Raw genomic sequence first — 18,342 nt, 5'->3', positions numbered from 1 at the left:
AAACTCCACCTCCTAGGCTCAAGTGATCCTCCTGCCTCAGCCTTCCAAGTAGCTGGGACTACAGGCACATGCCATTGCACCCAGCTAATTTTTGTAAAGACGAGGTTTTGCCATGTTGCCCAGGCTGGTTTTGAACTCCTTAGCTCAACTGATCCACCTGTCCCTTGGCCTCCCAAACTGCTGGGATTACAGGCATAAGCCACTGTGCCTGGCTAAAAATAGCTATTTTGAATTTTCTGTCTCTAAGGTTGTATATTTCTGTCTCTCTGGAATTGGTCACTGCTATCTTATTAGATATTGGTGAGGTCATGTTTTCTTCGATGGTCTTGATGCTTGTGGATGTTCATTAGTGTCTGTGCATTGAATGGTTAGATGTTTATTGTAGTCTTCACAGTCTGGGCTTCTTTGTACCTGTCCTTCTTGGGAAGGCTTTCCAAGTATTTGAGGGGAATTGGGCGTTGTGATCTAAGTCTTTGGTCACTGCAGCTGTATCTGCATTAGGGGGCACCCTAAGCCCAGTAATGTTGTGGCTCCTGCAGACTTGTAGAGGTTACTGCCTTGGTGGTCTTGGGTCAGATCTGGGAGAATTCTCTGGATTACCAGGGAGAGACTCTTGTTCTCTTCCCTAACTTTCTCCCAAACAAATGGAGTCTCTTTCTCTCTGTGCTGAGCTGCTTGGAGCCAGGAGGAGTGACACAGCACCCCTGTGGCCATTAATACTGGGACTGGCCTGGGTCAGGCCTGAAGCCAGCACAGCACTGGGTCTTGCCCAAGGTCCACATGGTGACCACTTGCCTGTCTACCACCTATGTTTACTCAAAGCCCAAGGGCACTACAATCAGCAGGTGGCAAATCCAGCCAGGCTTATGTCCTTCCTTTTAGGGCAGCCAGTTACCCTGGCTCTGGGCAGATCCAGAGATGCTATCAGGGCCTGGCATTGAGAACCTTAGGAATCTTCCTGTCATTCCGTTCTACAGCAGCTGAGCTCACACCCAAACCAAAAGACAAACTCCTTCTCATTCTTCACTCCCGTTTCCTCAAGCAGAGGAATCTCTCCCCATGGCCACCGCTGCCCCAGGCCTGCAGCAAGTACTGCAAGGCTGTCGCCGATATTCACTCAAGGTCCAAGGGCTCTTTGGTCAGCTTGTGGTCAATGCTGATAGGCCTGGGTATCTCCCTTCAGGGCAATGGGCTCCCCTCTGGCCCAGAGTGGGTCCAGAAATACCATCCAGGAGCCAAGGCCTAGAATCAGGGACCTCAAGAGCACACTTGGTGTTCTACCCCACTGTGGTTGAGCTTGTACCGTGCCTGTAAGACAGAGTTCCCTTTACTCTTCCCTCTCTTTTCCTCAAGCAGAAAGAGTCTCTCCCTGTAGCCACCACAGCTGGGAATATACTGGGTCACTCCTGAGGCCAGCATGGCTCTGAGTCTCACCCAATGCCCACAGTGAGTACTGCCTGGCTACCACTGTTGATTATACAGAGCCCAAGGGCTCTTTGGTCAGCAGGTGATGACTCCTGCCAGGACTGGATCCTTCCCTTCAAATGTGCTGGTTGCATTTTGGTCCAAGGTGTGTCTAGAAATGTCATCCATAAGCTAGGTCCTGGAATGGGGGCCTCAGGACTCTGGTCCCTTGTTCTACTCTGGCTGAGCTGGTATCCAAGTTGCAAGACAAAGTCCTTTTTACTCTTCTATCTCTTCCTGGGCTGTGAACAACTCTGCCTGGCTTTGCAGTAAGGGTGGCAAAAATGCACTCCCTGGCCACCCAGCTGGTGTCTCAGTAGGTCATGTGCACCCTAAGTCTACTGGGCTAGTGGAGTGGCAGTAACAGACGATATAAGGTAGGAGTTGCATTGTGTCTGAGAAGATGTGGAGAGGACTGTGAACCTACTTTTGTGCAACACTGAAAAGTATATGCTTCCTTTCAGTTAATTGACATGAGTCTTTGAAGAATAGACTCACATTCTGAGTCTGTGAGTGAATATTTTTTCATTCTACACCCTTACTTAGCAAGCTAAAGTCCTGAAAAATATGATTCCTGAATTTTCTTGATTTCCAGAATAATATAGCATATTCCTTAAAAGAAAGTGGTTTCATGAAAGGTGTTACTTTCAAAAAATTAATCTTCTTTTCCTTTTTTAAAAAATAGGATTAAAAGAGTAAAATTAATATCTAACAAAGGGACTGAAACTGACAATGACCCAAGTTGTGTCCATCCTATCATTAAGAGGAGACAATGTCGACCAGAGATTAGAATGTGGCAAACAAGAGAGAAAGCAAAATTTTCAGATGGAGAAAAGTGCCGTAGGGTAAGATTTAGATGGATTTAACGAGGGGTTTTTTTCCCCATGTAACATTTTCCTATTACGTCTCAAAAAAAAAAAAAAAAAAAAAAGATTCTCTTAGAGATATAAAATAGGTACTAGTAGGTTTATAAATTTGTCCTAACAAGTAAAACCACAGGCTATGAAAAGAAGATACCACATGAAGACTGGAACTTAGTCTTAAAATTTCTAGTACTGGACTTGTTATTAATTTTGCGAGTTATCCAGCCTTAGCAGTAGGCTGGTAGATTTAATAAACAGATTAGTGAAGAGGGTGCTGGGTCATATTCCAGAGAAGCAGTGATAGTATAGTAAGAGTTTGGGAAATTATTTTGTAGGTTTAAGTAGAGATGGTCTGCTCTATGTCTAAAACTAGCTACACACTTTTATAGTCTTAAACTGTTTTCTTATTGGTTAGATTGTGGCATTTAGTCTAAGACTTATTGAGCCGTTACTATAACCAGGCATTGTTCTGAGTACTTTACGTATACTAACTTATCTCATTTATTTTCAACAAACCTGTGAAATAGATGCTTTTATTATAATTTCTTTTTGGATGAGGGAACTCAGCTCCAAACAGATTTAGTAAATTGCTCAAGGTTATGTATCTAGTAAGTAGAAGAGCTGTGATTCAGGCTTAGAGTTTGACTTGAGTCTTGGTTTTTGAATACTACATAACACTGCCTCTTCGTTTAGGATATTTAGTTTCAACTTAATATTTTTCTTAATTGAGATTAAGTAATATATGGATTTGTTCAGTTTTGGGTTAGTTTACTTTTGCTGCTTGGTAGTTTTTGTATGATTTTTTTTGTTTTTACACATGCAGCTTATTAGAATATTTTGGGCTGTCCCCTGTGAAGGTATTGCTGTTCTCTTTGTAGGAGGCTTTTAGGCGTTTGGGTAATGGGGTGTCTGATGACCTGTCAAGTGAAGAAGATGGTGAAGCACGGACACAGATGATATTATTGCGTAGGAGTGTGGAAGGGGCCTCAAGTGACAATGGTTGTGAAGTTAAGAATAGAAAATCAATACTTTCAAGGCACCTAAACTCTCAGGTAATTTCTATTTTAGTTTATGAAAGTATAGGACTGAATCATTGAAGTTAGTAACAAAGCATTTAACATATTTTCCTATTGCTTGTTGGTTTGATTTTTGGCAGGTAAAGAAAACCACTGCAAGGTGGTGTCATATTGTGCGGGATTCAGATAGTCTGGCTGAATCAGAATTTGAATCAGCAGCCTTCAGCCAGGTAAAGTATCCCTTTGAGAAATCAAGGTATATTTTTGAGTGTAATAACTTTATCCATTCCTTTTTTTATTGGTTGCCCTAAAGTAGCATTTACGTTAATATTTGCCAGCCCTTCCCTGTCTCCAATTATCCATCTCCTTATCTAGCAGCTTTTAATGACTACACACCTAGAAAGAATATTTTCCTACATTGACCCTAAGCTTAAAAGTATCACAGATGATGCCCAGCAGGAGGTTACTTAATCCCTAAATAATGAGATTATTAAATATTCACTTGGCATATGAAGTTTATTTTTAAACATCATAAATTGGATTGATGCTGATGAAGACAGATTTTTGAGAAAGGAGTTCTGAAAGATGGGAGTAGTAAATCTCATCATGAGAGCTAAAGGGCATATTATATTATTTGGAAAATTGTAACTCAGAGGCGAGCAGAGTAGATGGTGGTGGTGTGGTTTTTTCTTTTATTTTGATTAACAAGGCAATTGTGGTCATGGAATAACTTTCATATTTATGTTTGTACTTTTCTTTGACTGATTATCCTTTAACGTTTTGGAGCTGAATCCTGTTCACGAGTAGGTCTGTAGTCAAGTTCACAATATTTAGAGTTGGGGTCACTTTGTGTGTGTCAAAAAGCTCAGCTAAGCCAATTGAGTGGGTCATCTTGGTGTGCTTACAGGAATCACTCCCCTTCCAGAACACCTTAGTTGATCAGTTCCATAACTTGGCAATAGCTTCTTAGAGGGAGTACTGCTTGCTAGAGACATCAGAGTTTAACATTTAAATATTAAAATCTATTATTGGCTGGACATGGTGGCTCACGCCTGTAATCTCAGCACTTTGAGAGGTTGGGGTGGGTGGATAGCTTGAGACCAGGAGTCGGAGACCAGCCTGGGCAACAAAATGAGACCACATCTTTACAAAAAAAAAAAAATGTATATATATATATATATATATATATATATATATATATATATATATATATATCCGGGTGTGATGGTATGCACCTGTAGTGCCAGCTACTCAGGCAGCTGAGGCAGGAGGATCATTTGAGCCCGAGTTTGAGGTTGCAGTGGGCTATGATCATGCCACTGCACTTCAGCCTGGGTGACAGAGCACGACCCTGTATCAAAAAATAAAAAAGCATTATTGTTACGTGAAGCCCTGTGAAAAAATTAATTCATGGTGATTGACTTCTGAAGGCTTTCAAGCCATTGCTATAGATAAGTTGTTTTAATTTTATTTCACATGTAATTATTTTTAAAGATGAATAACATTTTTTGCTTTTTGTTTTCCTTTAAAGGGCTCTAGATCGGGTGTGAGTGGTGGCTCTCGAAGCCTCAACATGTCAAGAAGAGACTCAGAAAGCACCCGCCATGACTCGGAGACTGAGGATATGTTATGGGACGACCTGCTACATGGCCCAGAGTGCCGGTCATCTGTCACCAGTGACAGTGAGGGGGCCCATGTGAATACCCTTCACTCAGGGACCAAACGTGACCCCAAAGAGGATGTTTTTCAGCAGGTCTGTGCAGACATGATAAGAATAGCTAGTATTTATTGTGTTCTTACTGTGTGTCAGGCACTCTGTCATCTCATTTAACTTTACAATAATCCTGTAGGGTAGATACTATTATTATCCCCAGTTTAGAGGTGAGGAAACTGAGCATAGTCTATAAGTGAAGATGTTGGGATTAGAACTCATGGAGAAGTAATCTAGAGTTGCCCTAACCTAAATTTTTCTGTATATTACTTTTTCTTATTATTTTCCTTAGAATGGTCCTTAATGTGTATTTTATATTTTGTATGAGTAGAGTTTGCATATAGAGAATATACCTTATATTTTCATGAACATCACAGTGTTACATATGAATTACTAGGAAATGGTATTGCTTGCTTTTTGAACAATGCATAAAATAAATAATGCTTTTAATTTCAGGTTTTATATTAATATCATAAAATCAGATAGCCATTAGAAGGTATTTCAACCTTCCAACCAATGTAGAGATTCATTCTACATCTGTGTAAATTTTTTACTATCTGTTGTGTGGTGATAATAGTTCTTACTTCTTAGGAATAGTGTGAAATAGCTAATGAGATAATATAAAGTACATAGCATAATACCTGGCAAGAGTAAATACCCAATAAATGTTAGCATTCTTATTTATATCTCCATCAGATGATCAATTGGCCTCTTAAATACTTCTGGAGCTGGAGTGCTTGTTATTTAATGATACAGCTTATTCCACTTGTGGATAGATTGAATGATGAAGAAATAGTTCTCTTATCAACCTTTCAGTTGCTTAATGTCAATGATTGTTATGATTCTTAGGTTTTTGTTCTTTAGGCTAAATATTTCCACATTGTCTTGCAAATAGTGGATGATGGATATATATTTGTTTAATTGTCAAATATTCTTGATTCAAAAATACCATTGATTTAGGTTATACATTTTCATTTAAAAAATCGCTTCATTAAATGTATATAATTTTTAAAAAATGAACAAGAAACAGTGTAAATTTTCTCATTAAAGTTTTCTTTTTTCTTTTTTGGGACAGAGCTCACTCTGTTGCCCAGGCTGGAGTGCAGTGGTGCAATCATGACTCACGGCAGCCTTAACCTCTCCAGCTCAAGTGATCCTCCCACCTCAGCCTCCTGATTAGCCACCATGCTTGGCTAATTTTTAAATTTTTTGTAGAGACAGGGTCGCACTATGTTGCTTAGGCTGGTCTTAACTCCTGGCTTCAAACAGTCCTCCCACCTTAGCCTCCCAAAGTGTTGGGATTACAGGGGTGAGTCACCATACCTGGCTCTCATTAAAATTTTATGCTACTTTTTCTGATTTTGCAGTGAGGCTAAATATTTTTTGCATTCAGTCTGAAGATTCATCTAAATTACATTAGTTTTCAGTAGTTATGCATAGTATCATGATGATGTTGATCTCCGTAGCACTCCCCTCCTTTGAGATTTGCAGTATAATTTTAAGACATATATAAGAATAATTGAGTGTGGTAAACTCACCATGTCAAATGCAATAAATGATTTTCCAATCCTGTTCACGTAGCCTATTCTTCTTTTATTCCCTGTATTTCTTAATACCACACTACCCACCCAAGTCAAAAAGCTTGAAGTCATTCTTGACCCCATTTTTTTTTTTAGATGGAGTCTTACTCTGTCACCCAGGCTGGAGTACACTGGCACAATTTTAGCTCATTGCAACCTCCGCCTTCCAGGCTCAAGTGTTTCTCCTGCCTCAGCCTCCTGAGTAGCTAGGATTACAGGTGCCTGCCGCCTGCCACCACACCTGGCTAATTTTTGTATTTTTAGTAGAGATGGGGTTTCGCTGTGTTGGCCAGGCTGGTCTCGAACTCCCGACCTCAAGTGATCCACTCACCTCGGCCTCCGGAAGTACAGGGACTACAGGCGTGAGCCACCACGCCCAGCTGGCCCCATTCTTTCCACCCTTAATCGCTTATGTTCTTTTGATTCAGCTGTCTAAATACCTGCATCTCTCTGTTTCTGGTCACCCTGCTTGGTGCAGGCCATCATTTTATCTCAACTGGATCATTACAGTAGCTTCTGTAGGGTTGCCTCTGTTCCTTTCATTTTCCTTGCTACAGCCAGAGTGATAATTCTAAAATACAAATCTGATAATGCCACTTCCTTTAAAATCCTTTTTTCTTCTTTCTGGATTGCTTGCTTCTGTTCCTTTATTTGTTCTAATACAGTCTCATCTCTGACCATTCCCTCCCTCCTCCTCACATGGTGAACTTCGACTCAACTAACCTTCTTTGTTTCTGATATGTACCAGGCCTCATGTGCCTCTGGGCCCTTATGCATACAGGTTTCTTTGCCTGGGACATAATTTTCTCTAATGCCAATTTTTTTGGTTCATTCCTTTTTATTTCCAGGCAGGTCTTGGCTTGAGTGATGCTTCCTTCAGGAAGCCTTTCTTATATACTCCTAAAGCACTCTTGCCTTTCCTTACCATGCTGTATAGTAACTTCCTTCAGAAGTCTATAAGCTCTTTGATAGCAAGGACATCTATCTTGTTCTCCATTTTATCCACAGGCATGATACATAGTAGGTGCTTAATATGAATTGTATAAGTCAGTGAATCAATCAAATCAGTGATTCAAATCAATAAATGCTTGTTGGCATTATGCTAAGCATGGTGGTAGAAGAGAAAAAATATGCCAGATGGTCCTTTTCTAGAAGGTTATCTTTTAGTTTGGGAACAAGATAATTATATAGGAAACAAATAGAGGACAACATAAAAGCACCATATAATAAGATGTTAATTTGTCTGATACAGACTGTAGAAGTTTTTCATTTCAGAGAAGGGCAAAGTTAGTAAGACTGAGGCTGTCAGAGAGGACCATGTTGGTGAAATGGGACTTGAGCTAGTATTTAAAGAATAAGACATGATATGGCAGAGGAGGAGAGGGAGCTGTTTTCATTGTGACTGTCTCCACTTGAGCTTTTCTAAGCCTCACTAATTTTGTGTCCTGGTTAGACCAGAAACAGACTTAACTCCTCAGTCATTCATGTGATCTATAAGGCCTTTTAGTATCTCTCTTCCTTTACTTCCTATTACTCCCAGTGTAATCTCATAGCTCTAGAAATTCTTTCTTAATAGCCCATGACTACACTAAGCTTATCCTCACTTCCATACCTTTAGAGAGGGAAGCAACCTTGGAGATCATGGACTGCTATCTCTCCTCATAACAGAAGACATTTAGTCCCTCTCTAGATGAGAGAATGGCTTAGTAAGGAAAAATGGACCTAGCGAGCCATGGTGGTATGTGCCTATGGTCCTTGCTACACAGAAGGCTGTATAGAGAGAGGCAGATGGGAGGATTGCTTGGGCCCAGAAGTTTGAGACCAGCCTGGGCAACATAGTGATACCCTGTCTCAAAAAAAAAAAAAAAAAAAAAAAAAAGAAAGGACCAGCATTATAGAGGTGGTTATTAGAGTGTTGGCAAATGAATGGAGCCTGGGAAAGAAAAACTAATGGAGGCAAGAAGGCATGGATAGAAACAATTTTATATTTTTCTTCTCAGAATCATTTATTCTGGCTTCAGAATTCAAGTCCTTCCTCTGATCGAGTTAGTGCAATAATCTGGGAGGGGAATGAGTGCAAAAAGATGGATATGTCTGTGTTGGAAATAAGTGGCATCATCATGAGCAGGGTAAGACTGAATATGTTTTCAGATTTTTCAAAAAATATACGAAGTGATCAGGAGCTATTTTATAAGAATCTCTTAGTGATTAAAACAGTATGACTCTGCTTTTGAAGCACATATATATCATATTATATATAATAACATTATTAACATATATATGTAATTTTGTAGTCAGAGTCTTTACATGGTAGTATATACATTATTTGTTATACCTGGTCTCTATTAACATAATCCACTGTTCAGGTATGCTCTACAGATATTCCTTATCTCATTGAATCCCAATTTTTAATAAGATTTGAAAGTCATAAATCTGTATGTCATTTGTATTTATACTTTTAGAATGTGTTTTTAATAGTCTAAATAGTGTTTGATAAATACTGTTTTGTAACTCCATTTAGCTAACACAATAATCGTGGAAATTTTAAATTAATTCACAGGTCAATGCCTATCAGCAAGGAGTAGGTTATCAGATGCTGGGAAATGTTGTCACTATTGGATTAGCATTTTTTCCATTCTTACATCGACTTTTCCGTGAGAAGAGCCTTGACCAACTAAAGTCCATTTCAGCTGAGGAGATCTTGACTCTCTTTTGTGGGGCACCACCTGTTACACCTATTATTGTTTTGTCCATAATTAATTTTTTTGAAAGATTGTGTCTTACTTGGATGTTTTTTTTCATGATGTGTGTGGCAGAGAGAACATATAAACAGGTCAGTGGAGAAATAAGGAAAATTTTTTACCTGTTTTTGTATATGATATTCCATTGAGTTGCTTTTGTTCTCTTGATTTGGTCTCTCTTCAAGTTGATGTGGGCAATAAAGGATTGATAAGTGGACTTTTGATATTTGTGAATTTATTGTTTGTGTTATTGACTATTTACATATTACACGTTGTAATCTGAAATTTTGCCAGGTCTCATGTGTAGAATAAGTGGCTTAGCCAGTGAGTGAGCCTAGCCGACTGCTTAGCATCTGCACCTCAGTGTCCCTTTTTTGTTTTTTATCCATAGAATAAAATAATTATCTACATGTGATAATGTTTTTGTGAAAAATGGCCAAGTGAGAAATAAATTTATTGAAATTTGATAAAAATTATGGATGGAGGGTTTAAAATATTGGTGATATGCAGAAGAAGTGTGATTTATTTTATTTTTTTTTTTGAGACCAGGTGTTGTTCTATTGCCCAGGTTGGAGTGTAGTGGTGTGATCACGGCTCACTCCAGCCTTGACCTCCTGAGGATCAAGCAGTCCTTCCAGCTCAGCCTCCCCAGTAGCTGGGACTACAGGCCTGCGCCACCACACCCGACTAATTTTTTGTATTTTTGTAGAGGTGAGGTCTTACTTTGTTGCCCAGTCTTGTCTCGAACTCCAGGGCTCAAGTTATCCGCCCGTCTTTCCTCCCAAAGTGCTGGGATTACAGGGTGTGAGCCACCATGCCCAGCCCCAGAAATGTGATTTTGAATGGAAATTTGAGAATAAGCCAGAATCATGTATAAACATTTGAGTTTGTGAAGTAGTGGATCCATAAACACCAACCATTCTTTGGGGGTCTCCAAAGAATATTCCTTGCAAATGTTGAGTGTACCACATTGTGAAGAAGTATATTACTATGTAATGTGCTTTGGAAACAACAGGGTAATGAGCTATTAATGAAAATTTTCACTGCCCATCTTACTGAACACTGATTAGAACTTCATTCTTTTTAACATTTTTGTATTCTGGGAATATCGTTGGCAATTATATGAATACACAGACACATACATACATTTCACTGTGATTTTTTTTAAACCTCTTCTAGAGATTTTTATTTGCAAAACTCTTCAGCCATATTACTTCTGCCAGGAAAGCTAGGAAATATGAAATACCTCATTTCAGACTTAAGAAGGTGGAGAATATTAAAATATGGTTATCACTGCGTTCCTATCTAAAGGTGAGTTTTATTTGATTAACAATAGAGTATGTGCAAGAATATGCTCACTGAAGCTCCTGGCAGCAGTTACTCAGTAGACAGTGTAGTTCTGGGTGTCAGGCAGATTATAGCAGCAGCTGACAGACTTGCTGGACAGCAAGTTGGATGTCATCTCTCTGCAAAGCTGGTAGGGGTAGGTAAAGAAGAGCTTAGAAAGGGAAAAGAAAATCTAAATTTCCTAGGGGCAAAGTGACAATTAAATAGTTTATATTTTTCTGACTTTTTTGGGAAATACTCCAGCCGAAAGTATGTCAATGAATCAGTCACCCTTAATTTGGAAATGCATGGATTTCAGTACTTAAAGTTGATGACGTCCAAAATATGTTAAAATCCTATCTCAGAAACTTCTTATAAACATTATTTTCACACGAATGTAGTACAATTCAGAGTGTTAATAATGTGAGGGCGGTTGCTGTCTGCCAGTAACTAAAACATTAACACATGTGTCTCACTCCACAGAGACGGGGGCCACAGCGTTCAGTTGATGTGGTTGTATCCTCGGTTTTCCTACTGACACTTTCGATTGCTTTCATTTGTTGTGCTCAGGTAAAAGTTTCACATCTGCTTTAAGGAAAAATGAAAATTCTATTATAGAGTTTACTTTCTGTTTTAGACTTAGGTCACTGTCCTTAAGTATGTATTTTTAATGCATCTACATTTTTTACTATTTTGGATGTTTGGTAATTTTTCTAACTTTTCAAAATGGGAATACAAGTAATTCTGAAGTCCTTTCAAACTGTAAGATTGCTCTAATTTTAGTTGGTAATTATTAATTGATAATAAAACTATCATATGATTGCAAAATAACTGATTTTCTGACTACATTATTCCTTCTGTATTTATTAGTTGTCACTCCAAGGTAGATCTTTCATTTCTTTCCCTCTTATTTATTCATTCATTTATTTATTATACTGTGGAATCATGTATTCTCATTTTTATACAGTGGGTTAAAATCTATTACTATAGGCTGGGCATAGCAGCTTAACACCTGTAATCCCAGCACTTTGGGAGGCTAATGTGGGAGGATTGCGTGAGGCCAGGAGTTGAAGACCAACCTGGGCAACATAATGAGGACCCATCTCCATGAAAAAAAAAAAAAAAAAAATCTGTTACTATATTTGCTTTGCTGCCTACATTGTCCTAAATTTGGCCAGTGGGAGCCCCTAGAAACCCCCTCCTGTATCCTTTTGACAGGGTCTGCTTTTTGTAAAGCACTTCCGTGCTTTCTGCATTAAAAGAAGTTACAGGTTTATCTTATACTTTTTGAATTTTATTGAATTTTAATGTAATTCTACTGTGGTCAAAGCATACTCTGAATATTTTCAGTCCTTTGAAATATGTAGAGGTTTACTTTGTTATCCAGCATACATTCAGTTTTATTAAATTTTCCATTAGCACATTGACAAGATTTGTATTCTGTCATTGTTGAGAGCAGTGTCCTTTATGTGTCAAATTACCTACATCCTTACTGAATTTTTTGGTCTGCTTATTCTGTCAGCCATTGGTGGAGGTGTGTTTAAGTCTGATTGTGGATTTGTCTGTGTTTCCTCTTCTGTCAGTTTTTGCTTTATGTGTAACTGGGTACATCCAGATTTAGCTTTGTTATCCATCTTTTTGGGCAGTTGACTTTTATGTCCTTTATAGTGATTTATTTATTTTTTCTGAATCCAGGATCCAATTCAGAATTACATATTGCATGTAATTGTCATGTCTCTTTAGTCTCCTTTAATCTGGAAAAATGTCAGGCTTTGCCTTTCATGACCCTACAAAATGTCTCTATTTGTAATGTTTCTTATTGATTTGATGTTAATTTCATTGCACCAGCTGTCTTGATTCATTTCTACATGTTATATCTTTGTCTACCTGTTTTTATTCTTTTGTTCTTATATTTTAGGTGTGTCTCTCATAATCAGTATTTCCTCTTATGATTGCTTGGTGTTTGTTCGTTCGTTCTTCTTCTTCCTTTTTGTTTTTGGTAGCCGGGACTACAAGCACATGCCACCTAGCCTGGCTAATTTTTAAATTTTTCATAGAAGTGGAGTCTGGCTTTGTTCCCCAGGCTGGCCTCGAACTCCTGGCTTCAAGGGATCCTCCTGCTTCGGCCTCCAAGAGTGCTGGGATTACAGGCATGAGACACTGTGCCCAGTTGGTTGCTTGTTTTTTTAATCCATCCTCACAGTCTTAGATTTTGGAGTGTCTGGCCCATTTAAACTTAATGTTGTTACTGTAACCACAAATATATTTGGTTCTTACTTTTTCTACCTGCTAATTTTCCTTTTTCACTCCTCTTGTCATCTTTTTATTAACCAAATATTTTTAAATATTCCACTTAATCCTATTAACTTGTTATATATTCTTTTACTATTGTTGTAAGTAGTAAAGAGATTACAACATGCATGCTTAATTTTTTATAGTCTAATAAACTGATTAATTGATCACGCTCTTGATAATGCTAGGCCCTTAGAACAGTTTATCCCATTTACCTCTTCACCTTTTGTATTATTGTCCTTCACCTTAATTTTACATATATTTTAAAACCACAAGGTGTAATTATTATTGTTTTGTGTAATTAATCATATTTACTCACATATTTACCTTTTCCATTGCTTTTTATTTCCTGAATTTCTGTGTTTCTCTCTGGGATTATTTTCCTTCTACCTGAGTAACTCCTTTAGTATTTATTTTAGTGCCAGTCTGCTGGTGATGAATTCCCTCAGTTTTTGCTTGTTTGAAAATATATTTTATCACTTTCACTTTTGAATGATTTTTTTTTTTTTTTTTTTACCAGGAATTGAATTCCAGGTTGCCAGTTATTTCCTTTCAGCACTTTTAGGATTCTATTGCTTTCTGATTTCCACATTTTATCTTGAGAAGTCTGCTGCTAGGGTGCCATGACAAGCCAAAGCTAATATGAGTCAAACTCAGTGGGGAGGCAGAAAACAAAGGTCTTGTAAGGCAATGGAGCTGTCTAAGAGGAGTGGAGATGGGAGCCTACGTAGCCCTGGGGGAAGCGAGATGGAGAGGGCAGCTGCTTGGTGACTTCCTGTTTTTCACAAGGTTTCTGTGAGCATTATCTGTATGTTTTTCAGTAAATTCCATCTTACTTTGGGCTTGTTTGAGTAAATTTCTTTACTTTTAAATCAACAAATTTAAAAACAAAAACAAAAACCTTTTACCGGAAAATTTGACACATAATAGGCACTCAATAAATGGTAGTTGCTGCTGCTATTGTTATTTGGAGCCTAAAACAGAATAAAGAACTGATCCTTAGGATTTTCTAGTCATACCAGTGGAATGAGCCACATGTTTTAGGGAGCTCACTTGACATAAAGCAAAGTTATTACTTTGAATAATGGTTGCCATATAGTTGCGAGTGGACACACTGATAGTTAAAGTAGCTGCAAATGCATTTGTCTTATTTTATTTGTGGTATTTTCCTTCTTTGTTACTTCTAGACCCTTGCTAAAGGAGAAAATCTAGAAAACTTAGAGAAATATATAGTGATTAAATAAATAGGTAATAGTTTATGAGTATTAAAGCTCTTCTGCTTTCAGTATTAAAATATTGGATTTTTGGAAATGTTCTTAAATTGACAGAGTAAAAGAGTAATTACATGATTTTAAGGTAAATGAAAAACTTAACTTTTTTTTTATCCTTTGTATAGGTTCTCCAAGGACATAAAACTTTCCTGAATGATGCTTATAACTGGGAGTTTTTGATCTGGGAAACAGCTTTACTACTTTTTTTATTGCGTCTGGCCTCACTGGGGTCTGAAACCAATAAGAAATACAGCAATGTTTCAATATTACTTACAGAACAGGTATTGATCAGTCCTGTCAATTGGGTTTAGTGGTTAGGGGTAGCATAATACGCTGTAAGGTTCCTGCAGAGGATTCAGGGTTTAATCACTGTCTAGCTGTCACTTTCTAGCTACAGGACCTCACAAGTCACTTTGCTGCTCTGTAGTTGCTTATCCCTAATAAAATGGATGTAATATCTCCTCCTGCTCTGTGAGAATTAAGATCTAATGGATTGAAAAGACTTTGTATACTATGGAGAGATTTTTATTGGTGGTAATGGAGCATGCTTTTAATCTCATATTCTATGTCAAGTATTAGATCTTTAGAGTACTTGTCTTTTAGCATGTATAATAAGCTTCTTGAATTCTTCTGTATTAGACATAGAATACATTATTCAGTGTTTGGAAGATACTTGGTTTTCAGTATGTGAATAGACACTAAGATTGAGAAATATCTCTTGTAAATACAGAGTAGTATAAAGTTTTTTAAATTTTGTTTTTAATTTCAAGTTTTTCCATAAACTTTGAATAAAAACATTTATCATTCGTTTTTGTTTTTTTTTTTTTTTGTCTTAGAATCATAATGGAGAATTCTTCCTACAAGGCAAAATATAAGGAATTAGTAAAGTAAAAGGAGCTATCTTCTTCCGTTCCATAAATGTTTAACGAGGATGTTAGATTATCTAGGGGGATAGTGAGATGAATAAGATAGAGGTTTTGAACTCAAGGTGCTTACGTGCTAATTATGTTATGTTGCAAGTAATATTAAAATTTTTCATTGTTTTGATATTTAAATTGCTTCATCATTAATTTTTCATCACTAAATAGTTTTTCTTTGCCAGAGGGAGACTGATCAGGAATGGGGGCTAGAGCACATGACATATGTTCTCTGTAGCAATAGCTATTGGAATTTCAAAATTTATTTTACTTGAAAACATGACCTTTGAAATATGCCAGATTTTATGCAGTATATATATTTTTTCCAAGAAATTTACCTTAATTTCTATTCCTTCCCTTAGATTAATTTATATCTTAAGATGGAAAAAAAGCCAAATAAGAAAGAACAGCTTACTCTAGTAAACAATGTATTAAAGCTGTCCACCAAGTTGTTGAAAGTAAGTCATAGGCTATGATACACTTTTACTATCGTTTGAGTTAAATCAGTCTTTTCTCTAAGAAAACATTAAATGGCAGATGATACCTTGGGTTGGGAGGGGTCCTGGAAGTGGACTCTTCCACAGTGGCATCAGGGGTAGGGGTCACAGTGGTGGTTAGGACCAGAGCTGAGGTCACAGAGCTCCTGGAGGCAAGGTTAAGGACAAAGAGTGGCTCCCCATCACCAAGTTGGGCCATCTGGTCAAGGACATGAAGATCAAGTCCCTGGAGGAGATCTGCCTCTTCTCTGTGCATCAAGGACCAGGTTCAAGGCATTTGTCACCATTGAGGACTACAACGGCTATGTTGGTCTGGGTGTTAGTGCTCCAAGGAGGTAGCCAGCACCATCCATGGGGCTATAATCATGGTCAAGCTCTTTATCCTCCCTGTGTGAGGAGACTACTGGGGGAACAAGATTAGCAAGCCTCACACTCACACTACCTACCCTTGCAAGGTGACTGGCAGCCTGCATCTCTGTGCTGGTGGCCTCATCCCTGCCTCCAGAGGCATTGCTACTGTCTTGGCCCCTGTGCCCAGGAACCTGCTGCTGATGGTGGTTACCCACCACTGCTGCACTTTGACTGGGGACTGCGCTGCTACCCTGGCCAATTTTGCCAAGGGCACCTTTGATGCCATCTCCAAGACCTACAGCTATTTCACCCCCAACCTCTGGTAAGAGACATGTTCACCAAGTCTCCCTATCAGGAATTTAGTGACCATGGCCTAAAGACCCATACCAGACTCTCCATGTAGAGGACCCAAGCTCTAGCTATGGCCACCATGTGGTGGTTTTATACCAGAAAAATAAAGTGAGTTAACCTGTTTTAAATACATTAATTAATGTTTTACTTCTCAGAACCCAGTAAGAGATAGATGCTAGGCTGTGTAGATTCAAAATGCTGACGTGATGGTTTTGGGTTAATAACTACTGTGAAAAAATTTCCAATTTTGTTACCCAGGTTCTGATGATTGCTGATGTCTGTCATATTTTATATATGTGTGTGTGTGTGTGTGTGTGTGTGTGTGTGTATATATATACATATATATATATACATAAAACTACAAATGACATATTGCTCAAATCCACCTAAAAAAATCTTAGTTAGTAGAAAAGTAGGTGAGAACACGTTATGGATTTTTTGAAGGTAGCTCTTTGAATATTAAGGAAAGACAGCCTTAAGCATTCATCTATACCCAAGACAAAACACAGCAAGAAGTCACTGAGTAGCTATGAGAAAACATGTATCTCATTTCAATTCTTTGATGTTTTTTGTAGGAGCTGGACACACCATTTAGACTCTATGGACTGACAATGAATCCCTTAATCTACAATATCACAAGAGTAGTTATCCTTTCTGCTGTCTCAGGTGTTATAAGTGATCTTCTAGGATTTAATATAAGAGTAAGTATCACCACCACTCTGTAGCATCCTAGTCTTAAAAATTACTATGTACAGAAATCTGTGTTCTTCACACGTGTGTGTGTGTGTGTGTGTGTGTGTGTTTCTAGCATGCAAATAACTCTTGAGGTAAAGAAATAGGCATTTTGATTGGTGGTCCACAGGCTTTTCAGCTTCGGTTTTCTCATTTTACACAAATATAACAGACAGTGCTCTTGAATGGAACAAAAAAAATGAAGTTTGAATTTCATATCAGTTTAATAGCCTGAGCTGGGTAATGGTCTTACTCTGATCCTGGGGAATGTGCAGATGTAGAATGAATGAAAACCAGTACATGAACTGCATTGTATTATTTTTGATCCTGGAAGTTTTAAATGTTTTTTCTCTATGATGTTCTATGGTTGCTATTGCCAGACTTGATACATTTTCTTCTTTTATAAAGGATTCTTAGTTTATAGTCATGTAAGTGTACCTATAAATCCCACCTGGTTTTCCTAGAACTAACTTATTTTGGTGATTTTGTTCTCTTAGCTGTGGAAAATTAAATCATAAGCTGAGTTAAATGCCTGGAGTCTCCCCTGGCTGGTGTCAAAACTTACCTATCAAGGAAAGTGATGACTGCAGAAACCAGTGAGATACCCACCTGCTTGTTCACATGCACAGGTGCTCTCAGCTCTGCCAAAGCGAATGAATGGTGTTTCCGGAGGAGCAAGTCCTTTTCCAACTGGGTGTGCATGCTAAAAACCTGTATTTTCATGCTTTTCAAACAACATGAATAGTCAGCTGACTAAAGACTGTGTGTGTTGTGGTAACACAAGGACAATTTTGTAAGTTTGCGCTTCAGTACTGTGACAGTTATGTTTACTGGACATAGTCTTTTGGGCAACTATGATAGATGCCCAAAGCATGAAGCAAATATCTTTTATTGGAAATATGCAAATTCAATACTTTTCCATTATAGTCTATAGAACTGGAGATTTCATTTCTCTATCAAAGAGAGATCAAGCGAACTATTTTAGGTTAAATCCGAATAAAAGAACTTTACTGGAGACTTTCAGTTTCTAGGTTTTCTTTGTTGTTGAAGGAAGAAAATTAACTTTTAAACTGTGAGTTTCTGTTAAACTGTGGAGAAATGTTTTGTTCGTTTACGATTTTGAGTTAATAACTGTATAGTTGTTGGCGAACGATGCATGCGTACAATATGCCATGTAATTCAGCATGAAAAATTTAAGTATATGCCTACTCATCCATTTCCATCATACAA

The 18,342-nt window shown here is 38.0% G+C and overlaps 1 protein-coding gene across 34 annotated transcripts in view; it reads left to right on the top strand.

Annotated features, from left to right (window-relative positions):
- PHTF1 (putative homeodomain transcription factor 1) overlaps positions 1 to 18,129 on the top strand; it is a 62,506-nt gene extending 44,377 nt beyond the window's left edge. For 14 of the 34 annotated variants that reach the window (XM_016925356.3, XM_009428902.5, XM_063815014.1 and 11 more), the window contains 12 exons: positions 2,150 to 2,309; positions 3,206 to 3,379; positions 3,484 to 3,573; positions 4,875 to 5,096; positions 8,635 to 8,763; positions 9,195 to 9,467; positions 10,555 to 10,686; positions 11,185 to 11,271; positions 14,390 to 14,545; positions 15,544 to 15,639; positions 16,956 to 17,081; positions 17,610 to 18,129. In XM_016925356.3, coding sequence (XP_016780845.1) covers positions 2,150 to 2,309; positions 3,206 to 3,379; positions 3,484 to 3,573; positions 4,875 to 5,096; positions 8,635 to 8,763; positions 9,195 to 9,467; positions 10,555 to 10,686; positions 11,185 to 11,271; positions 14,390 to 14,545; positions 15,544 to 15,639; positions 16,956 to 17,081; positions 17,610 to 17,630 — 1,666 coding nt within the window. In that variant the 3' untranslated portion in view covers positions 17,631 to 18,129. Of the gene's footprint in view, positions 1 to 2,149; positions 2,310 to 3,205; positions 3,380 to 3,483; positions 3,574 to 4,874; positions 5,097 to 8,634; positions 8,764 to 9,194; positions 9,593 to 10,554; positions 10,687 to 11,184; positions 11,272 to 13,513; positions 13,789 to 14,389; positions 14,546 to 15,100; positions 16,352 to 16,955; positions 17,082 to 17,609 lie in introns of those variants that run through there. The other 20 variants (XM_063815074.1, XM_063815085.1, XM_063815102.1 and 17 more) reach the window with 8 other exon arrangements.
- The last annotated feature ends 213 nt before the right edge of the window (positions 18,130 to 18,342 follow it).

The sequence above is a fragment of the Pan troglodytes genome, chromosome 1, assembly GCF_028858775.2.
Source record: "Pan troglodytes isolate AG18354 chromosome 1, NHGRI_mPanTro3-v2.0_pri, whole genome shotgun sequence".
NCBI classification, from domain to species: Eukaryota; Metazoa; Chordata; class Mammalia; order Primates; family Hominidae; genus Pan; species Pan troglodytes.
Note: the sequence above shows the minus strand (reverse complement) of the source record. Positions and strands in the feature narration are given on the sequence as shown.